This window comes from Zootoca vivipara, chromosome 1 (assembly GCF_965207765.1).
Source record: "Zootoca vivipara chromosome 1, rZooViv2.hap1.1, whole genome shotgun sequence".
NCBI lineage: Eukaryota > Metazoa > Chordata > Lepidosauria > Squamata > Lacertidae > Zootoca > Zootoca vivipara.
In genome coordinates this window covers 36,892,807-36,913,656 of record NC_142582.1, presented here as the reverse complement: position 1 = coordinate 36,913,656, position 20,850 = coordinate 36,892,807, and the positions used below count along the sequence as shown (strand labels likewise).

At 39.1% G+C, this 20,850-nt stretch overlaps 1 protein-coding gene across 1 annotated transcript in view; it reads right to left on the bottom strand.

Moving 5' to 3' along the window:
- The window catches only part of LRP1B (LDL receptor related protein 1B), a 743,096-nt gene that overhangs the window by 192,705 nt on the left and 529,541 nt on the right, over window positions 1-20,850 (bottom strand). Inside the window, exons 12-16 of the mRNA XM_060279545.2 lie at window positions 20,023-20,203; window positions 12,008-12,227; window positions 9,984-10,173; window positions 5,638-5,760; window positions 4,365-4,505 (exon numbers count right to left, since the gene is read on the bottom strand). Of these exons, the coding sequence (XP_060135528.2) occupies window positions 4,365-4,505; window positions 5,638-5,760; window positions 9,984-10,173; window positions 12,008-12,227; window positions 20,023-20,203 (855 nt within the window). The remainder of the gene's footprint in view (window positions 1-4,364; window positions 4,506-5,637; window positions 5,761-9,983; window positions 10,174-12,007; window positions 12,228-20,022; window positions 20,204-20,850) is intronic.

The window sequence follows — 20,850 nt, the reverse complement described above, 5'->3', positions numbered from 1 at the left end:
TTATCTATCCATACATATAAAATTAACGTAGTTGAGGGCAATGCCTATTAACCAATAAAACAAGGCATCTTACAGTTCAAACCAAGAACAATAAAAGTTAAAGGATGAAGGAAGCTTATAAAGGCATAATGTTTCACAGGGAAGTATTAAACTTCCATAACAAGACACACAGGGAGCCAGAGCTGACTTAATACCAACCTACTGTGTTCCTTATGCTTAAAAGCCCCAAAGCCCTTAACTAGTTTTTCATGCTTTGTCTAGTTATACTACAGCCGTCTTCTTTTGGAGTCATTTAAGTATGTATAGTAGCCACTTATAACACTAACAAACAGAACATTTTAAGCAATAACAAACGCTCATTACTTTTGCTGCCTTTGACCCAACTCTGTATGTGGTACCAAATGAATTGTTACTATATATTCTCTATATTATGCCCAGACAGGTAGACTGTGTATTGTTAATACCTCTGCTGCTTTTATTATTATTAAGCAAGTTTAGGATATGAGCTTCATTGTTCATAGGTTTGTTCCAGAGACTGTTCGCTGTTGTATCCGAGTATGTTTTTATGCTGCTGAAATTATGTCAAGGTCCTGCATAACATGATGTGGAAATCAATTGACCTATTAGGTTATGGGCACAGGGCAAGATGCAGTAGTTTGCTTTGTACGCCTGGTTTATTGATATGCCACCACATCTAATCACTGTGTATATTTAAATGAGAGCCAACTATTTCTCAGAGCATCTCTCTTGCTGAAATCAAATGGAGTGTTTAATTTATGCTTGGATCATGCCCTGTGCTTTTAATGACACTTCCTATCGGTTTCATTTTGCATTCTCACATTTTGAATGATTCAAAATGATGATCTAAAGGGCTTTGTATCTGCAAGCCTATTGCTATGATTTTGCACAGACAATATAGGTAGCAAATGGTAGTAAACTTGCCTAGGAAACACAACAGCGTAAGATGAAAGCCTAAGGCTCTGAGGTCATAAAAACCACCTACAGTTCAGCAACCCTTCCAAAATGATGAAAGGAAATCTTTACTGGACTGAAAAAAAAAGTGCAGCATATAAAAATGTACCTTGTGCTAAGCATTAAATTAGTCAAGATCTAAAACTGATTAAAATTTGATATAAAGCTTTTATATTGTGCCAACAACTAATAGTAGAACTACAATTCTCACTACAAGAAAATGACCACTGTTATTAAAAAGAAAAAAGGTCTGTTCAGTTCCTGTACTTATCAAATACTTGTTAACATCATACAGTTGTAGTGCGATTGTGCAGGGGCCAAGAAGCCAGTAGTATTCACAGCCATTGCTTATTATTACTATTCCATAAGCAGAAAATGAGGGATATAACCAAAGACTACAGAAAGAGTGAAGAGAGCCTCAAGCTGTTAGTCCAAAACCCTGGTGATTTAATAATACAACATAAAATGCCAATTTATTATTATTGCCTTATCTATAGATATGGACATCAACGGGTTGCAGTATTACATATTATTGGTCTGTAGTAGCAAAGTGCCCTCAGAATCAGGCTTTTGGTAGCAGAAGAAACAGAAGATTGGATTTTCACTTTTATCTTAGTGTAAAACTAGTATGGGAACAGATAAAAGCCACGGATGGAGATGGTGAAAAGCAAAGGAACAAAGACATAAAATCTAACTTCGAAACAGAAATTCTCTATCACACAGTGTTCCAAAAGCACTGCGCTAGTCTTAGATCATACTGAGGGCTTCTTTGGCGATGGTTAAGGGATAGATAGCTTTGAATCACTTTTGCATTTGTTTCATTGTATGTCCATGCAGTCTCATTTCCACATTAATCTTCGATTTTAAAAAAGAAGCAAAAATTGGCATTAAGATACATATATTTGAAAATGTTTACAAATGCATATAAAATACAGTGGTACCTCGACTTACGAACAACTCGGCAACCAAATGTTTCGACTTACAAATGGGGGTAATGGCTGCGCGCTTAGGAATGTCTCGACATCCGAAAGAAAACCGTGGAGGTTTTAGATAGGGATTTTTCGACTTATGAATTTTTAGATAGGGTTGCTTTGACTTACGATTTTTTCCGTTTCCAATGCATTCCTATGGGAAATCGCGTTTCCAATGGCGTTTTTTGACTCACGAATTTTTTGACCTACAAAGGTGACTTCGGAACGGATTAAATTTGTAAGTCGAGGCACCACTGTATGCATTTCTGAACACATTTTCTCTCTCAAAATGCACATTTCTAAATGTATTTTTATACCTAATATGAATTTTAAGATGCATTTTAAAACTTTTTTGAGCCAATAACATCATCACAAAATTGAAGTGTATGACACCTGAAGGATGACTATATTTTGAGCCACACATAAGACCCCAGTGATGCGGGTCAATTCAGCCCCATTAATATCAGAACTTCAGAAGCTTTATTCTTCAAGCACTCTTAGCCGTGCCCTTACTATATGCAAAGTCTGCCGTTACTGGTCCAAACAATTGCTTGCAAGTGCACATTCAAATAGTAATTTACTGGTAATGATTGAATGTTTGTCATCTGGAGAGAAAAACACTGCTAAAAAAGTAAGTGTGAAAAGTTATAAAGTGCTATTTTTAAAATGAACAACTTGAACAGACAGCAAGAATATATGCCTAGAAGTATGTCTTTTACAGAGATCAAAAAAGTGTTCAAAAATTCATCTGTTCAAGATAAAGAAACAAGAATTATTTAAGCACGTATGTGTCTTTCAAACCTGAAAAGGCACATAAATAGCTCCCAATAAAGACCTTTATCCTTTTTAAAATGATACCATAGTGATCACATTTCCCTAAGCCGGGTACTTTGATTACGGGAAACTTTCTCATATGCTCACTCATCTCTGTAAATTCAGGAAACGTTCACACATAAAAATCTAAATTTTATATTAAAATACAGAATTTTTTTAAAAAAATTGATGCATTTTGGAGCTGAGAATTGCATTGAGGCACATGAAACTGTGAAAAGGTGATGGATAATTCAGTTCCGATCTGCACTTCACTCCCAAAAGATCAGACTACATACTTTGTTCTGGAATCTGCAAAGACAGAATTCGCCCAGCATTCCTGCCTATGACAAATTGGCATGCTGCAGTCTATCACCCTGTTCTCTCCCACATGAATGTAACACTTTACCCAAGATATGGAAACAACTTCTGTTTGGCACTATTCCCTCATGGTATGTGTGAATTTGTTTATTTTAGCACATTTATATTCCATTTCTCTTCCATCATGGAACCCAAGCTAGAGTATATGGCGTTGCAAGGCAGTCTCTTCCATACAGACACTGATCAGGTCTAATATTTATTTAGCCGCCCTGGGACATTTTAAACAACTGGGTGGAGGTAGACCCAATTGTGTTGAGTTTTCCTCATCCAAATGCCCCCAACCATGTTTCTGCTTACATGCAGGTGGACCAGATGTCCCATAATTGCATGAGATTGCACCACTCGGTACATGTGGCCTGTGACATCTGCAATATGTATTTTCAGGACGCACCATATCATTTGTGATATTTTTAATCAGAAGTTTCAAAAGTTGTTTTTAATAATGTATTTAAATTGTTGCAACCTACTCTGGGACCTTAGGGTGAAGGGCAAGTAATAAAACATATATAACTATAACGACTACAATATGAACTAGAACATTTGAGAAGCATTTTAAGATTCACAAAGAAATAGGGACGCTGCAAATTATTGCTGACATGCTGTTGCCTCCAGTCGCATAAGCATTTTTCATCCTTACAATGGCTTTTAAGTAGTAAAGTAGTGGCAAACATTTAAGACATCACACTTTTGCCTGCATTTCAGTTCCCATATGTCTCCTTTACAATATATCGAGGCAGCAAAAGCTGTACAGCATCTTGTTCCAAACTTATGTCTGTTTTCTTGGACACTCTTCAAGAAACCATTGCCAAGAAGCAATGAAGTGTTTAGCGACCTTCTGCACAGTAATTCTGGCTCCTGGGCATTTAAATTGATTTCCCTCAGTTTTTCCAGCAGAGTTTACCTCCTGGCCCAACAACCATGCAAGGGCAAGGGGCAGTAGCATGTGAGGAACAAAAGCAGACACATCAGAGGGTGTGAGGATCATTAGCATGATCAGTGTTATGAAGCAGGGCCCTCCCAGTATGCTTTAGAGTTCCTATTCCCTACAAATGCAGACCGAGGAAAAAAAATGAATGATATATACATCAAAATGATTAGTCAGCTATGGCAGCTTCATTTCCATTCCCCTCAGACACTTACATACCGTATTTGCATAGATTTTTTTTTAAAAAAAATGTAATGAGAGTGTTAATGAGAAAAACACAGACCACACTTTGCACAGATACATACAGCAAATCTCTGAATGCTCATCAGAGCCATCAAGGCAATCATCATCCCCATCACAGCGCCAGCGGTCTTGGATACAGCGCCTGTTCTGACACTGAAACTCTTCAGGTTTGCATAACCTGGGTAGCACTTCTCCAGAATTAACTAAGGGTACAAATGTATAAAGAATATGCAGTATTAGCTGTCTATAGCAAGCATTAAATATTCTTTCTACTTCACAGCCTTCAGCTCTCATTATTACATATTCATAAAATAACAATCCTATCTGGAGTTTTCTGTAATAATAATAATAATAATAATAATAATAATTTATTATCTATACTCCCCAGCCACTCTGGGCGGCTCCCAACAGAAGAATAAAATAATTGATTGACGATTAAAAGCCTCCCTAAACAGGGCTGCCTTCAGATGTCTTCTAAAAATCTGGTAGCTGTTTTTCTCTTTGACATCCAGTGGGAGGGCGTTCCACAGGGCGGGCGCCACTACCGAGAAGGCCCTCTGCCTGGTTCCCTGCAACTTGGCTTTTCGCAACGAGGGAACCGCCAGAAGGCCCTCGGCACCGGACCTCAGTGTCTGCGCAGAACGATGGGGTGGAGACGCTCCTTCAGGTATACTGGACCGAGGCCATGTAAGAGCAACAAAGTGCTTAGGAATCAGTCTACTAATTATTCCAATATTAATCAATGCTTTAGGATGATCCTACATCATCCTTCACTATAATAACAGCACCCCACTTCCTTAAGTGCTAAAGCAGAGATGGGGAGCCTCGGGTCCAGGAGCTGGATGTGTCCCTCTGAGCCTCTCTATCTAGCCCTTGAGACTCTCTTCAAGACATACATCTCCCTAGCCACATTCCCTCTTCTCAGGACACACCCATCACCAGCCCTGATTCACACTGTCTGTGAGTGTGTTTGCCTGCAACAAGGGGAACATTTATATTTCTTACTCTGCCCACTTCTACCTCTGACCCACTTCAAAAGGCTGGCCAGAAGGGAATGCAGCCTTCAAGCTGAAAATTTAAGTGGGGAATAATTTCAGTCTAGGTTTAAAACAACCCCAAGACTACCTTTAAAGCCCCAAGCATTGAACAGAAATCCTTAGAACACTGAACACTGTGCTCAGTAAAAAAAAACCACCTCTGTGCTTTTCTGTTCTGCTGGTGAAAAAGCATAGTCCCCTACAGTTAGACATTTACAGTTTTACAGACATTCGCAGGCTTCCTTTTTTCTCCCTGCAACATTAGGATAAACTCAGATACTTTCTAGGAAGATCGTACTTGTGCATCTTGTACTGTTCGCCTCCAAATGCTGGTTATCAGCACAAGCACACACTCTGCCTCCGGGAACAGCTAAACAGAGAGTGCTGCATCCTCCATTGTTAACCCGGCACGCGTTGTCGCCTGAAATAAAATAAAAAAGCAACCTTAATGACAAATAAACAACATGTTATAAGAGTATAATATACAGAGACCATGAAGAAAATTGCCTTTATCTAGCAGACACACTGCTTTGATCAATGTGGTTTCCTGCAGGTACAGAAGGTACAACATGATCTAATTTGGTCACAGTCTTATCTCTTACTTTTAAAAGTATAGGACTACAATGAAACACTACACATTAGAATGAACTTATTTGTTTCATTTTCAAGCCACCCTTCCTGCTTTATCGTAACTGAGGTAACATATGTGGTGTGGTGCTGGCGGTGTGCATTTAAGCTTACTTGGCAATTTAAAAACTGGCAAAATGCTGGTGCTTGAGAACATTGGCATGCCAAGGGAGGGAGGGGTTGATATACTGAAAATATTCTGGTAATATCCTGTGTCAGTGATGGTCAGGCAGGGGTGTTATAATAGCTTTTCCCCTCATACACTCAATTCATTTTCACCAAGAGGAATTCCTTATAACCATCCATTCCATATAGGACAATTGAACTGATGATTAAGTAGCTGATGCTACTTAATCTGCATTCTGGGTTCAGTTTCTCCTTTACAGCAGAGTAACAAAACATTGGAAAAGTGGGTCAGAAAGACTGGAACTGTCTTTTTTATTCTTTTAAAATGCATAGTGCATCTTAAGGTTACAATCCTATAGCACTTACCTGGGAGTAAGCCCCATCAAACACAATGTGGCTTATTTCTGAGTAGACAGATATATAGGGTTGTGTTGAAAGCAACTGGTGTCAGTTGAAAGTTGTAAAAATAAAAATGCATGTCAAGCTACGAAACAATAATATAAGATGAGGGCATTGACTAGTGTTACTGCTGAATTTTGCCTGAAGCTATATTGGATGCGGATGTTAAGGTTTTAGCTCTTGCAAAACATCTGAGAAAGAAAGAACTGGTTGGTTTTGCCACAACTAGAAAAATTCCTTAGACATTTACACAAACTTAGGTCATCTCCAATTCCACATAAAAGAAAATTTAGAGCAAATTTGGAGAGTCTTTTTGAGGCAAACAATTTCAGGTTTTTCAAGGGACTTTCAGTAAGCCCAACATGACACCTCAGAGGATTTTGAACGTCTTCAGATGGATGTGACCGAAATACCATTTCATCATTTTGAAACTTAAAATCTTTTCTGATTAACACCACAGACCACACAAACTAGAGAGACCTCAGGTGTTTACAAGCTCCATAATACAATTCAGCTTTTAAGCTGTGTGTCAATAAGGCCTGGTTTATATTGTTCAATGCATCACTGACTACCACTGTTGAAATATAGGCTCCACATAGCATTAAACTTTATTGCAGGCCTTAGAATCATAAAGAATATCAGTAGCCAGATTATAGTTTTTAGGCAAACAGCATAAAGGTAAAGGTAAAGGGACCCCTGACCATTTGGTCCAGTCGTGACCGACTCTGGGGTTGCGCGCTCATCTCGCATTATTGGCCGAGGGAGCCGGCGTATAGCTTCCAGGTCATGTGGCCAGCATGACAAAGCCGCTTTTGGCAAACCAGAGCAGCACATGGAAACGCCGTTTACCTTCCCGCTGTAGCGGTTCCTATTTATCTACTTGCACTTTGACGTGCTTTCGAACTGCTAGGTTGGCAGGAGCTGGGACCAAGCAACGGGAGCTCACCCCGTCACAGGGATTCGAACCGCCGACCTTCTGATCAGCAAGCCCTAGGCTCAGTGGTTTAACCCACAGAGCCACCTGGGTCCCCACATAGCATTAAACTTTATTGCAGGCCTTAGAATCATAAAGAATATCAGTAGCCAGATTATAGTTTTTAGGCAAACAGCATAGACATTGTCTTATATTTAGTTAAGACAATGTATATATGTATTTGTGTGTTTATGTGTGTGTGTGGGATCCTGAAAGTGATTCATTCAACAATACTAACAAGGCAAAGTATTTCAAAACTGCATTTTAGTTAACAAGAAAACCCATTAAAGTAATAAAAAAAAACTTGGATGGCTACACAAATAACTCATATGTGACACATCCTTCAAGTCATCCTCAGTACAGCCTTAAAAAGCTGTTAAGTGGTTTGTAAATGTAAGCTGACTAGAGGCATGTAGGGTCCATTTTTCAAGACTGTTCATAGGTGGCATCAAATTTATGCGTGTTTGTGTTGTGGTTGTTTAGAACCTGAAATGTTGGATACATACATTTTAAATCCAAATCAACACTCGGTTTATTGAGCCATGTAACTACTACTACAAGTCTTGGAGGAGATATAAAAGTGGGGATTATTGATTAGGCCGTAGATGGATTTTTAACAAGCAGTTTATATAAGCTTAACTAGCAACATAGGCTTATATCCTACTTCCATTAAAGTAAATGGAAAGAATCAATTTGGATTCTGTGGAAACCAAACTGAATGTGCATGAAGACTATATTATTCTTCATCAAAACAGATCCCTATACCATTACCAAATAGCAAATCAATTACCATGTGATGCTTCTCTGTGTCTTTGAGACCAGCTAGAATTGTACATCGCAATTGAACGTTACAATTTTAGCTAGTGGCACAGCTAAAAGAGAGCCTGAGGTGAAATCTCCCTTGAAATGTGAGAAATCTCCCCCGCCACACACATTCTGGGTAGTATAAAGGAAGACAAGCTACCAATATTCAAGCACCTGGTTATTTCCCATACCCAGGGCCCTTCCAGGGCTGCCACAATGTCTTATGATTTATTTTTGGATGTATGTATTTTGTGGATTTCTGAACAAATGTTCTCTGTGTTAAAAAATAAAAATAAAACACACACAATGAAATCCAGAAAGATGAAGACCAAATAAAATAAAATAAACTATAAAACCTAATAAACTATGGATCTGTGGTTTAGATCACAGTGCCACCCGTGTACATACATACATACATACATTATATATAATGATGTTTATGATTTGTAAATTTTGGATTATAACTACTACTAATAATACATTTACCATACTTATTAGCCACGTGTTACGGCTGTATTTAGCAGGATATGGGGAAGAGCTGCTGTCTCTTCCCTCACCTTCCCATGCCTAATCCTAAAGTAAGCATCTGGACCTTGGGGTACTGAAGGGAAAGGAGGAAGAGATGGCATGAGGATATCCTGCTCAATCTCCAAGTGAGCAAATGATCAGATGTACTATTCCTAATATCCATGCTTGATTTTTGTGAGCTTAATCACTGTTCCTGAATTCCATCTCTCTCTCTCTCTCTCTCTCTCTCTCTCTCTCTCTCTCTCTCTCTCTCTCTCTCTCTGACTTTCACTATATCTCTCTTCTCTGTGATGTTTGTTTATTTTGATAAACTCACAATTGCAGAATCCATGCAGAGTACCTCCTCAAATAAGGAAGTCATTTATGGATTGAGAGAAAGACCCCTTCATCTATTGTTTATTGTTTTCAGTCTGTCTACCTAACTGGAGGAGATTAGACTTAATCCAAACACTAGCTGCCCTCCTGCCACCGAGGGGGGAAGAATAAAAATAATTGTATGGAGGTCACTATGAATTTCTAGTGTTCTCTTTTTCAAAGAAAATTGATCATATTCAAAATTAACCTTGAACTTTTTGCTACACAGGAAAAGAACTGAAAGAGTTATCGGTCATCAGACTTAAAATTACATAGGGGAATGGCTAGATCTACTACATCTTCAAAGCCATGAAAATGTTATCAAAGCACAATGAACATAACTTCAGACCTTTTAAATAAATATTTGCAGACCTTAAAAACTTCACAGAAAGATCTTCAGATCAAAACCACAATAGGATTTGTTCAGCATCCAATAATATTTTTGAGAAGGTCAGAGCAAAAACCTAACAAATCTCAATATCTATAATTAGTGAGTGGAGCATCTCCTCCAGTTAATAATAGCCCTGATGTATGTTGACTGGATCAATGAATTGTTGGATTAATAATACAAGAAATAGTTAATTGTAACAACTACATAATCCACGGACATCCAGAAAGTCATTTGGAATTCATTTCAATTTAAAGAAATGCATCATATTTATGACTAACTTAAGTCATATTTATTTTAATGGCAGTTAGTTGTAGCTAATGTTTGCTGGAATGCCTTACAAGTTAATGACAAATGTTGAGACAGTGTAGTAAAAAGGTAGCCTTTCTGTAATTAATGTTAAAGCACTGCTCAGTGTAAATACAGAAAATATTGTTTTCAGTACCTTGCTGCTTGTGGGGATCATAAATCTGAAGCCCAAACAGAGGTGATCTTTCACTTCTTAGAAGTGTCACGTTTCTAGTCATCAAATCCAGTTGGAAAATAGAGCCATTCATATAATCTGTCCAGAAAATATAATTCCTATGGTGTGACAGTCCAAATGGATGGTTTAATTCTTTTCCACTGTAGACCACCTACAATTAATCAACATTAGTTAAAGAGATGTTAAAATTCACTGCACCAGTAAAAAGCTTTACAATTCCACCTTAAAACAGGTAAGGGGAGGGGGAAGACAGAGACAGAACTTGAACAATTTTGTCCAAGCATAAAGAAGCTGATCAGAAACAGGCCATGTTCAAGGTCTTGTCGTTAACACACAAATCCCCTGAACAACCCAGGGCCATGTTACTTGAAATACCAGCTGCCTCATACGGACCTGAAAGATGTCTTAGATCATCTTGCAAAATTGTCTTAGATAATCTCATTGTGGTACTGCGTCTTACACAATGTCATAGGGTGTTGATAAAAAGGGCAATTTCCTGGTATTGACCCTATACTTTGGAATGCCATCCCTTCTGCTATATGTGAAGCGGCAGCCATCAGTTTCTTCAAATGTCTTATAAATTTCCTGATACTGTATTCTGTTCCTGATTTAATGTGTTTTTAATGCAGTTTTATACTACTGTTTTACTGGTTTTATGTTGCACCTTTGTTTTAATGTTATCATTTAAATTTTTTAATGTGGTTTACCACTTAGGGATTTTTTTTTAAAAAAAAAATTAAGCAGTTTATATGTGTTTTAAATAAATAAAATAAACCATATAGTCACAAATACTAGGATTGATGTGGGTAATATTCACTAGCTTTGAATGTGTATCGGAGGAATTGTTCCTTTGTGCTGCATTAACCGTTTGTGTGAACATTCTCCATAAAAATTAAAACAATCTTAAGAACATTCTTAGCTAGGGAATAGCCCCAAAGAGCTATTTAGCTGTTTTAAGATTGTTATTGGTGTACTGACTTCTCTGTTTATTCTCAGTTTCACCTGAGGGTGCAATCAGGATAGAAATTGTGCTCATTGATCAACTAGAAACACTTTTTTTTTGCACTGGTGATGGAACAGACCGAAAGCTGCAGAAATCTTTAGCAAAAGACAATTTAGTTGTTGTTGTTTTTCCCTTTGCAGAAAGTCCTCTAGAATGTCTGTGTAATTAACTGGAATTTTCATCCTATCCACAGAACTGGGAAGAAATTAAATGCAAGGAGCCAGGCACTGATAGGATTGTTCACACTTCACGTTAAAAATGTGAGGATACCGGAGCAGTTTTGTCTGACTGTTGATGGTTCTGTGATTCTGCCTAATGACAAACATTGGTGAATATTCACTACATTAACCCTATGTGTACTGCTAGCTGGTATAGGTGTATTTTTAGAATGTTATGCATTTATTTTTACATATCCTACTTTGCCTCCAAGGAGATCAAGGTGGCAAACATGGTTCTCTGGTTCTAGGAGAGGCAGGCACAACCACACTGTCTTCTAGGTTCAAAACAATGGACTCTGCTATACTAGCGATCATGAAAGTGTGAACTCTACTATACTGTCGGAGAATGTCAATGTCGGAGAAGCAGCATGTGCTACAAAAAGTATTTATGTAGTTGGCTGTGACCAATCAAGATGGTCAGAGAGAGCACTCCCATTAGTTTTAATGTAGACCTTTGTACTGTACTGCATCACCATGTACAGAAAACAACTCCACATTAACACAGGATTACCGTATTAGATAACAAAGTCTCTTTGTGTTCTGCTTCTTCTAAAGAAAATAAATAACATATGGGCTGCACCCTGCATCAGGATGCCAGCTAAACTACCTTAGTCATCCTTATGCTGGGAGTCTGTCCCCCCCATGAACATAGATCAGCCTTAGAAGGAAAGAAATAATAATATTAAAAAAACTCAAAATTTAAAGTTGCAATATAATTCAGTGAAATGAAAGCTTGAGGGCATCACAGCATCACATTTTTTCACCTTTCTGTCAGTTCCATTCAAAAATATCCTTTCAATGTGATCATAATAGGCATCACACCAGTATAATACGTTGTTTTGATAGTCCAGAGTTAATCCATTTGGCCACAACATCCTTGATGTAACAAAAATCTGTCGGTGGTAGCCATCCATCCATGCCTTCTCAATTCGTCCCACGCTATCGTCTATTTCATCTTCTTCCCAGTCTGTCCAATACATCCAACTATGAAATGATAAATAAGCATCCATTTATTATTTGAACCAAATTGCAGAATGCCTTCTACAGAGATGCAGTAGTTCCTTTGGGTTTCTACTTTAAGCCTTCTTAATGCTTCCTTCCTTCCTTTCAAGAGCAATAAATGAGTAACAGAGGTAATCCACCAAGGGGGGTGGGGGGGAGAAAAGCTACTCCTGTGTGACCTGAGAGAATATAATCAATTATATGATTACAAAACTGAATTGATTGACATGGAAAGTTGATGCTGTGCTAATGAGCTGCTTCAAACTTTACATAATCACACTAGGCTTAGGAAATCTCTTTCTCTTAACCGGCAAACTGTCTTTATCATAAAGGAAAGAATTATGTGACGATTGGAAAATATGTATTTCTAAGGCAAACTAATTTAACCATTTTCCCAGTTTGTGGAAATTTAATAACTAGGTGTGAATTAGTTCTGCAACTGGGAATATTCCTCAGCACTCCCATTAAAATTGTTTGTTTCCATAAAATATTGTGAATCATCCCCCTTTTTACAAAAATTACTATGTTATAACCAGGAGCAAACACTCTACACTATGGGTGATATGCAATTAAGATACAGTAGACCCACTGAAATACATTGACTTAAGTCCAGTTTCAATGCATTGAGTATGACTTACAGGGCTGTATTTTGCAATAAAATGTTTAGGATACTCTATACCCTGTAAGTCGTACTCTGAGTAAATCCGCTGAAAACATATAGGGGTGTATTTTGTAATTATATTCAACTAAGTTTAATATTTTGGCAAAATTAAGCCTCAAAAACATAGAAAGGAGGGAGGGGTGCTTTGGAAGCTGAAGCAGCTGTCTAAAGTTCAGGTCCTACAAAGGCTCAAGAACCTTAAAGCTGTTTGGAAGGAAAGGATAGGACCCACAACATGATCTTTTGGAGGATGACTCTTGAAGGTTTGGTTTGTAAAAAACAAAAGAAAAAAGTTGTATCTTAAGAAAGACACACATGGAAAGCAACAATTTTTAATTATTTATAGCAAGGGAAAATACAGAATTCTAACACAAATTCATCAAGGTATAAGTTGCCACTGACTGGTATATAGCATGATGACAGTACAGATAAAAACAAAATTTGGCATTCTAGATTTCTGAATTCTATTACAAATTGGCACCAAATATTATTTGGTCTTATTGAAGAATCGAGGCAGCGTCCAACATGCATGTTTCATAAATTCTGATGCAGGTGTGTGTGTGTGTGTGTGTGTGTGTGTGTGTGATGCCAAGCATGTTGAAAGACAGCTTATGTGATTGATTGACTATTGAACATCCATTCTGATTTGTTTATGGGTCAGTTGTATTACAATGATCATTCATCCTGATTTGCTTGTGGGATGTATACATGTTTCTCCATTTAATCATTCATTCCACACTCTTTCCCCCATTACTTTCCTAACAGCAACAAATCTTCTTTAAAAAAAAAGAGAGAGAGAATTTGTTGTGCAAGGATAATGTAACACTTTCATACACTTTAATTGCACAAACTTGAATTCCTGGTATGCTCTTGAATTCCTCCCCCCGCCCCCAACAGTGAAAGTCTGGAGGCACTCATCCAGTTGTGCTCATCTGAAGACACCTTTAGTAAAATCTTTATGTCAGCTATCTTGAATTGAAGTAAATAACCAGATCAATATACTCTTTGCTCTTCTCAACAGTACAATGAATCAATAGCACTTGCAAACATTTATTTGACTTGTTAAAAGGCCATTGCTTAAAAATAGTCCTCTTTGTTTTACAGTTACCACCAGACAACCCAAGTAGCATTGATGCTCACATCTGGAATTAATTAAAAGACAGGCATAGCTCCAACAATATTTATCTGAAGCACATAGAGAATTATAATGCAGTAACTAATAGTCCTTTCTATATATATATATATATAAAACACCACACATTATTTTAAAAAATACAAATGGGGGAACTGGTTGCTGTCAGGCATAGGATGCTCAAATACATAGATCACAATTCTGCTTAACTAAAATAGTTTAGTAAATGTGTGTCACGACATCATTTTTTTCAAACATTCCCTTTCTCAACTATATAAGCTTAGTATTACACTACAAATCTAGAAGACTGCAACCCATGAACTGGAACATTTCATAAATACAATTGCCAGTGTCAATTTGATACAGGTTCAGCTCACATTTCTTCTATGTAGTTTAAGTCAACATAAGCTTCTTGTGGAATAGCTTGTGTTCAATCAAGTATTATCTAAAGGTGCAAACCCTGGAAAAATGGAAATTAGTCTTACCATTGAATTTCTGTTTAATGATCTGGATGAAAGACATTCCTCCTATGGGGAGACAGAGTACTTTCAAGGCTTTTGCTCCTCTCCAGGCAGAGGAATCATCCCCACTGAGTATGGACCACTGGTTCCTGAAGGAGAAGATCCTCCTGAACATCAAACCTCCAGGGAGCCTGCACCATCAAACTGACTAGATCTGGGAACCAAGCCCCCCAGGCCACCAGCATCACCTCTGTTTGGACTTGATGGACTTTCTGCACAGTTCTCTGAATCAAACTGAAGCCAGAAATGCATAAAGTGATCCCAGATGTCACTCTGTCTCCAGTGCATCCAGAGACAAAAAGTTTGAATTGAAGGTGCTTAGCTGAACATTTTCTGCTGAAGCAAACAGGGTTGTCACTGGTTGACCCAGCTAGCATGCCAAAAAGTAGAACACCATAGGGTTCAGCTGCCACTATGCTTCTTTCACTGTTATTTGGCTCAACAAGTCCACTCTTTTCATATGTTCTGTCTTCAGGCTGAGTAGATGACACTGAAAGGTTTGGCGAACTCAGAAGTTTGGACACCTCTGACATCGACATGCAGTATCACGAGCCTCCCTGTCTACTGACATAAGCCTTGGCCAAATTGTTGTCAATCCAGATCAAACCAGAACGAATATGGCATCCCTGGTCCTCCAGAGTCAGGATCCTGCTCAAGGTAGACCATTTTCACACTGAGGCCCATCTGGACATCTTTGCCCTGGATAAAGCCCCCCCCCCCCGCCAAAGAGGTTTGAATTGGTTGTGAGAACCACACAAGAGGGCTCCTCCAGGGACACTCCTGCAGACAGATTATGGGGTGCCAGCCACCAAGACAGCTCCCTCTTCAGTGCAGATGGAATCCTCACCACCTCATACCTCTTTGCTGCAATGACATATTGATATGACCTGAGCAGCTGATTAAGTGACCAGATATGAAACTGAGCCCATGGCAGGAAAACAAAGCTTGGTAGCATCAGGCCCTGCAGATAGGTAGATTGCATTGGAGTGCTTGGCAAAGATGACAAAATGACACATAAGGCCAGCAGAAGTTTGTCCACCCATTCCGGCATCAGACATATGGAGAAACGTTTGGTGTCAAGGCAAGCTCCAAGGTGCCTAAGAAACTTGAGTGGGAAAGACGACACTCTTTTCCATGTTGACCAAAAATGCTGATTCTTGCAGATAGGTGAATATTGTGAGGGTGTCCTGCATGCACTGATTCTGAGAAGGGCGTGCACCAGAATGAAGGGACACAAATGTTCCTAGAGCATAGATGAAGTCCTTCACCCAAGAAAGGAATCAAGGAAACTTCCCCTCCCTTGGAAAGGCAAATGGAGGACTAAGGCTCCATGGAATATTCATTCCTGGCCTCTGCTGGCTAGAAGCTCTATATATGACATCAGCCAGAAGAGATTGTACAGCCACACACATCCTGGTGTCAGAAAGGTCTCCGGAGGGGCAACCGACAAGTGAGAGGAAGCCATTGGAGCAAATAGAACCACTTTCTGCCAATTGAAGAAAAAAGGTGGGGAAGCCACTGCTGTATACCAAATGTTGCAGCCACTTCTTTTCAGCAAGTACTAGCATGCTTGCTGAGAAGTTAAGCTGGGACTACACAAGCTAGCCAACTTGCCAAAAATTGAAGGGTGTAACACTAGTGGTCACTCTGAGGGTACTTATTAAAAGAACCCCTGGACGGTTAAGTCCAGTAAAAGGCGACCACGGGGTTGTGGCACTCATCTCTCTTTCAGGCCGAGGGAGCCGGCTTTTGTCCACAGACAGGTTTCCGGGTCATGTGGCCAGCATGACTAAACTGCTTCTGGCACAACAGCACACTGTGACAGAAACCAGAGTGCACAGAAAAGCCGTTTACCTTCCCACCGCAACGGTACCTATTTATCTACTTACACTGGCGTGCTTTCAAACTGCTAGGTTGGCAGGGGCTGGTACAAAGCAATGGGAGCTCACTCCATTGTGGGGATTCGAACCACTGACCTTCCAATTGGCAAGCCCAAGAGGCTCAGTGGTTTAGACCACAGCGCCACCCACGTACTTATTATAGGCCTGCTAGCAAGAGAAAAAAAGAGCCAGCCACAATCAATGCATAAATGTAACTCCCACTTCATGGTGGTTCTTTGTAGGATTTGCCAAAAAGCTGTTGCTGTGATGAAACTGGCCCCTTGTGGATATAAAGTCCACAAACACACACCCTAAAGAAAAAACACCCACAAATAACCCCAGAGGGTTGGGAGTGCGGGGAAAGGACCCAACATTTTCTCATGACAAACCAACAAGTAACCAGGAGAGAATACAATAATTCATAAAACTCACAGGAGGTTAGTGAGTCAAGGAGATTGGGGGGGGGGGTCAGGAAAATAGTCAGAAGGAAGGTAAAAACAACAATGATAGTCTGAAAATCTATCGACTTCTGGGGTGTCCTGGTTTTTACCTTTTTAAATATGGCAACCCTACCTTGGGAAGGGGGTGCGGGTGGCACTGTGGGTTAAACCACAGAGCCTAAGGCTTGCCAATAAGAAGGTCAGCGGTTCGAATCCCCGTGACAGGGTGAGCTCCCATTGCTCGGTCCCAGCTCCTGCCCACCTAGCAGTTCGAAAGCACGCAGTGCAAGTAGATAAATAGGTACTACTCCGACAGGAAGGTAAACGGCATTTCCACGTGCTGCTCTGGTTCAACAGAAGCGGTTTTGTCATGCTGGCCACATGACCCGGAAACTGTACACCAGCTCCCTCGGCCAATAACATGAGATGAGTGCTGCAACCCCAGAGTTGTCCACAACTGAACCTAATGGTCAGGGGTCCCTTTATCCTTGGGAAGACCTGCTCGAAGCGTGCAATAGGAAGCATCATCTCATAGGAGGAATGTCTTTCATCTCTATAGACTAGTTGGTATATAGTTCATTATTCGGTAATATTCTGGTTTACTTTGGTTCTAGAATAGCATGAAGGTTCATTTGCTACACACTATGTAACTCACCCACTATTAAAAAAATCTGGTGAACTTGAATAATGAATAACATAGAAAGTGGCTTGCTGTCTTGCAACATTATTTTGTAAGGTTTTTAATATGCATAGTGCATCTTATAATGTACTAGTTTCTGATCTTTTAAAAAATTCCTTAATAAGAATATTACTCTAACTATCTTGAAACTAGTGGAAGCAGCAAAGGAAGCTGTTTTATACAGTACATTCACTTGAGACCATGATCCATTAATTTTGAAATGAACTGTTCTTTGAGTACATGTTCACTACTGACTGCTGTCTCCCGTGCCCCAAGCTGACAAAGCAGAGCAAAGAGCATTCTGATTAACATGAAACTCATAACTTCTTAACATATCTATCATTTCTTGGTTCTCTAAATTACTACCACACCACTTTGTGTAGGGGTGGAGTAGGGATCAGTTATTTGCACACTGTCAGGTGAATGCTCTGGCCTGATTTCCCCTGGGCAGGTTTCTCTGCTGTAGCCTTGCACTGAGAAAACATGCTGCAGCCAAATGCTGTGTATCTCTGCAGAAGACATGGGCAGAAAACTCAGCACAATTTCAGCTGTATATCTCTGCACCTTCAGCCCTCTACATGGCAGATCTAAACCTAAGTACTGACTCTTCAATTAGCTATTGGTCCCCATTATGTCCAAACCGGGTTCAGAGCAAGCCAGGTTCTTTAACCTGTTTTATTTCACAGGGGTACCAACTTAAATAGAATTGGGGAGGCAGCACAAGTAAGCCCCACCCCACAAAATCAATCACACACACACCATTTGAATGGCTAATTATGTGCACGTCTTCGATTTAAATACATGGCATTTCCTATTTAAAATGGTGGTGATGATTATTTCTTGTTTGCAAGGTTGGCTTCATTTAAGCTTTAGGGTTGATTTTCTCACCCCAAGGTATCACCTGAGCATAGGGGGATACATTCAGAGGGTGATATTAGATTCCTTTGCTACCAGTCTCCCATGTCAGGTTTCTCCAAAACTATTCAGTCCAAACATATAGCGGTCAAATTTCTCGATGTATGTCAGCCCCTATTAAAAGCTTCAATCCACCTGGTCTTTGACAACTGACATCCTCTTTTAAATTGCATAAAAATTGAGTTGAAACTAGGTGCTGGCAAAGTCACCTTGTAGTGGGGCAAAAGGTGCTGTGATTCCATTGGTAGTTCAACTCAATATTTATGCAATTTAAAAAGACGATGTCAGTTGTCAAGAGTTAGCTATCTTGCTGACAGAGTTCAATGAACACTACTGCATACTAGGAAGGCTAATACTAAAGTTGTGTCTTTAAGTAGATGGAAGCATGATGTTTGTGGACCAGTTTGAGATTATAAAATCACTACTTCAATTCCAATTCTTAGAGGGACTATTGCAAAAACAGGATGTTATAACATATAAACATATGAAGCAGCCTTATATTGAATGTAACCATTAATCTATCTAGCTCAGTATTGTCTACAAGGACTGGAAGAGGCTGTCCAGGAAGTGCTGAGTTTTGTGTTTGAGATGAAGTCTTTGATGTGAATAAATCTTCTATTATTGTAATGATCTAAAACAGGCATCCCCAAACTTTGGCCCTCCAGATGTTTTGGACTACAATTCCCATCTCCCCCGACCACTGGTCCTATTAGCTAGGGATCATGGGAGTTGTAGGCCAAAACATCTGGAGGGCCACAGTTTGGGGATGCCTGATCTAAAAGGTTTCAGTATTTGAGATAAACTGTATTTGAGATAAAATAATATAAACAATTAAATAGTAATGCAGAATTGTTCTTCACCAATTTGGTCTTACTTTTCGAAAGGGATTTTTAGTATTACCATATTGTGCCATCTCCCTGTTTGTAGGGTTGGAATATTTTCAAAATCACAATATTGGACTAATCCACATAGTTGCTGTTTTTTCTCTAATCCGTACTGTGCTACTTCATATCAGTTTCACTCTTCCCTTCAACTTCTGTTAAAATAGCCCAATTTTTACAAACAATTACCATTTCACACTCACAAATTATATGCATACAATGCATGTACACATTCATTGTACATGCTGTTCAAGGTACACATTCTGGCTTTTGCTTTGATGTCTACTCCAGTTTTACGCCATTTCCCGCTGGTTCCATTCTAGGCAGTGATTTTTATTCCATTTCCACTCTATTCCTTCCCAGTCTATTCCCACTCACAGCGTTTCCCCACGCCCTTTGTAATTGTACATATTTTATGCACAATTACCTGTAGATAATGCTGCCTGGATACAAACAAGGGGAGTAATGATGGGCTAATCACAGTGGAGAACCCAATTTTGGTGGTCACAAAAACAGCCAAGCATTATTCCCATGGACATCTAGGCATACAATTCACTTACATCCATTGAAATATCTAGTTTAACAGTGTGAGAGAATATTATTGGGGGGGGGTAATGGTGAAAAGGGGCTAAGTTTTATTTAAACTTATTTTTTAAAACCTTTCATACCCATTGACAGGATCCACAACAATTCCTCTTGGGTGTGACATGTCTCCTTCCAAAAGAATCTTCCGACTTTGAGAGGCTTTCTCTAATCTGGCAACATTAATTGTTTTCCTATAGCCATCATTTGTCCAAAACAGATTATTTCCAAGCCAGTCTACTGCAATGCCTTCCACATTATCGAGATCTGTTTAAAGAAGCATCAGATATATTACACACAATATATTGCTAATGTTGTTATGTATTTGTCATGCTTTAAACTAGTTCACTTTCTCTTAAGTCATCCAAATGCGATTAAGCAGTTAAGAGTGCATACTACGAAGGAAGGAAAACAAATTGATCCACTATAAAAAGTCCTAAACGTGTTATAACATCCATATGCGAAATGTGCAAAAAAAACCAACAACAACAGTGTGGTACCAGTGGCTAGAGGGCTGGCTGGCTGGCTTCTTATTCAGTAACAAAAGCTACTACCTGGGTTGTGAGGCTAAACTGCCACGCAGAGCTCCTTCAAAAAAAGTGTTTATAACAACAGAAATAAATATTTGATCAAAAACAAGAATATAATCACTTCTACATGAAGTCAAAGGAAGAAAGCAGAATCAGACTACTGTACAATTGTAGACACACTTACCTAGGTATATGTTCCATAGGACTCACTGCAACTTACGAGCACACATGCATAAGATAGCACTGTTAGTTATACAGTGCACACAAAGACATACATACATACGCACTGCCCTTTGAGGGAACTGAGTATTATACATATTTCATTATGTCATGAATTCAGTATGTAAAGCCAGAAGATGTGGACAACATCGTTTATTAGAATGC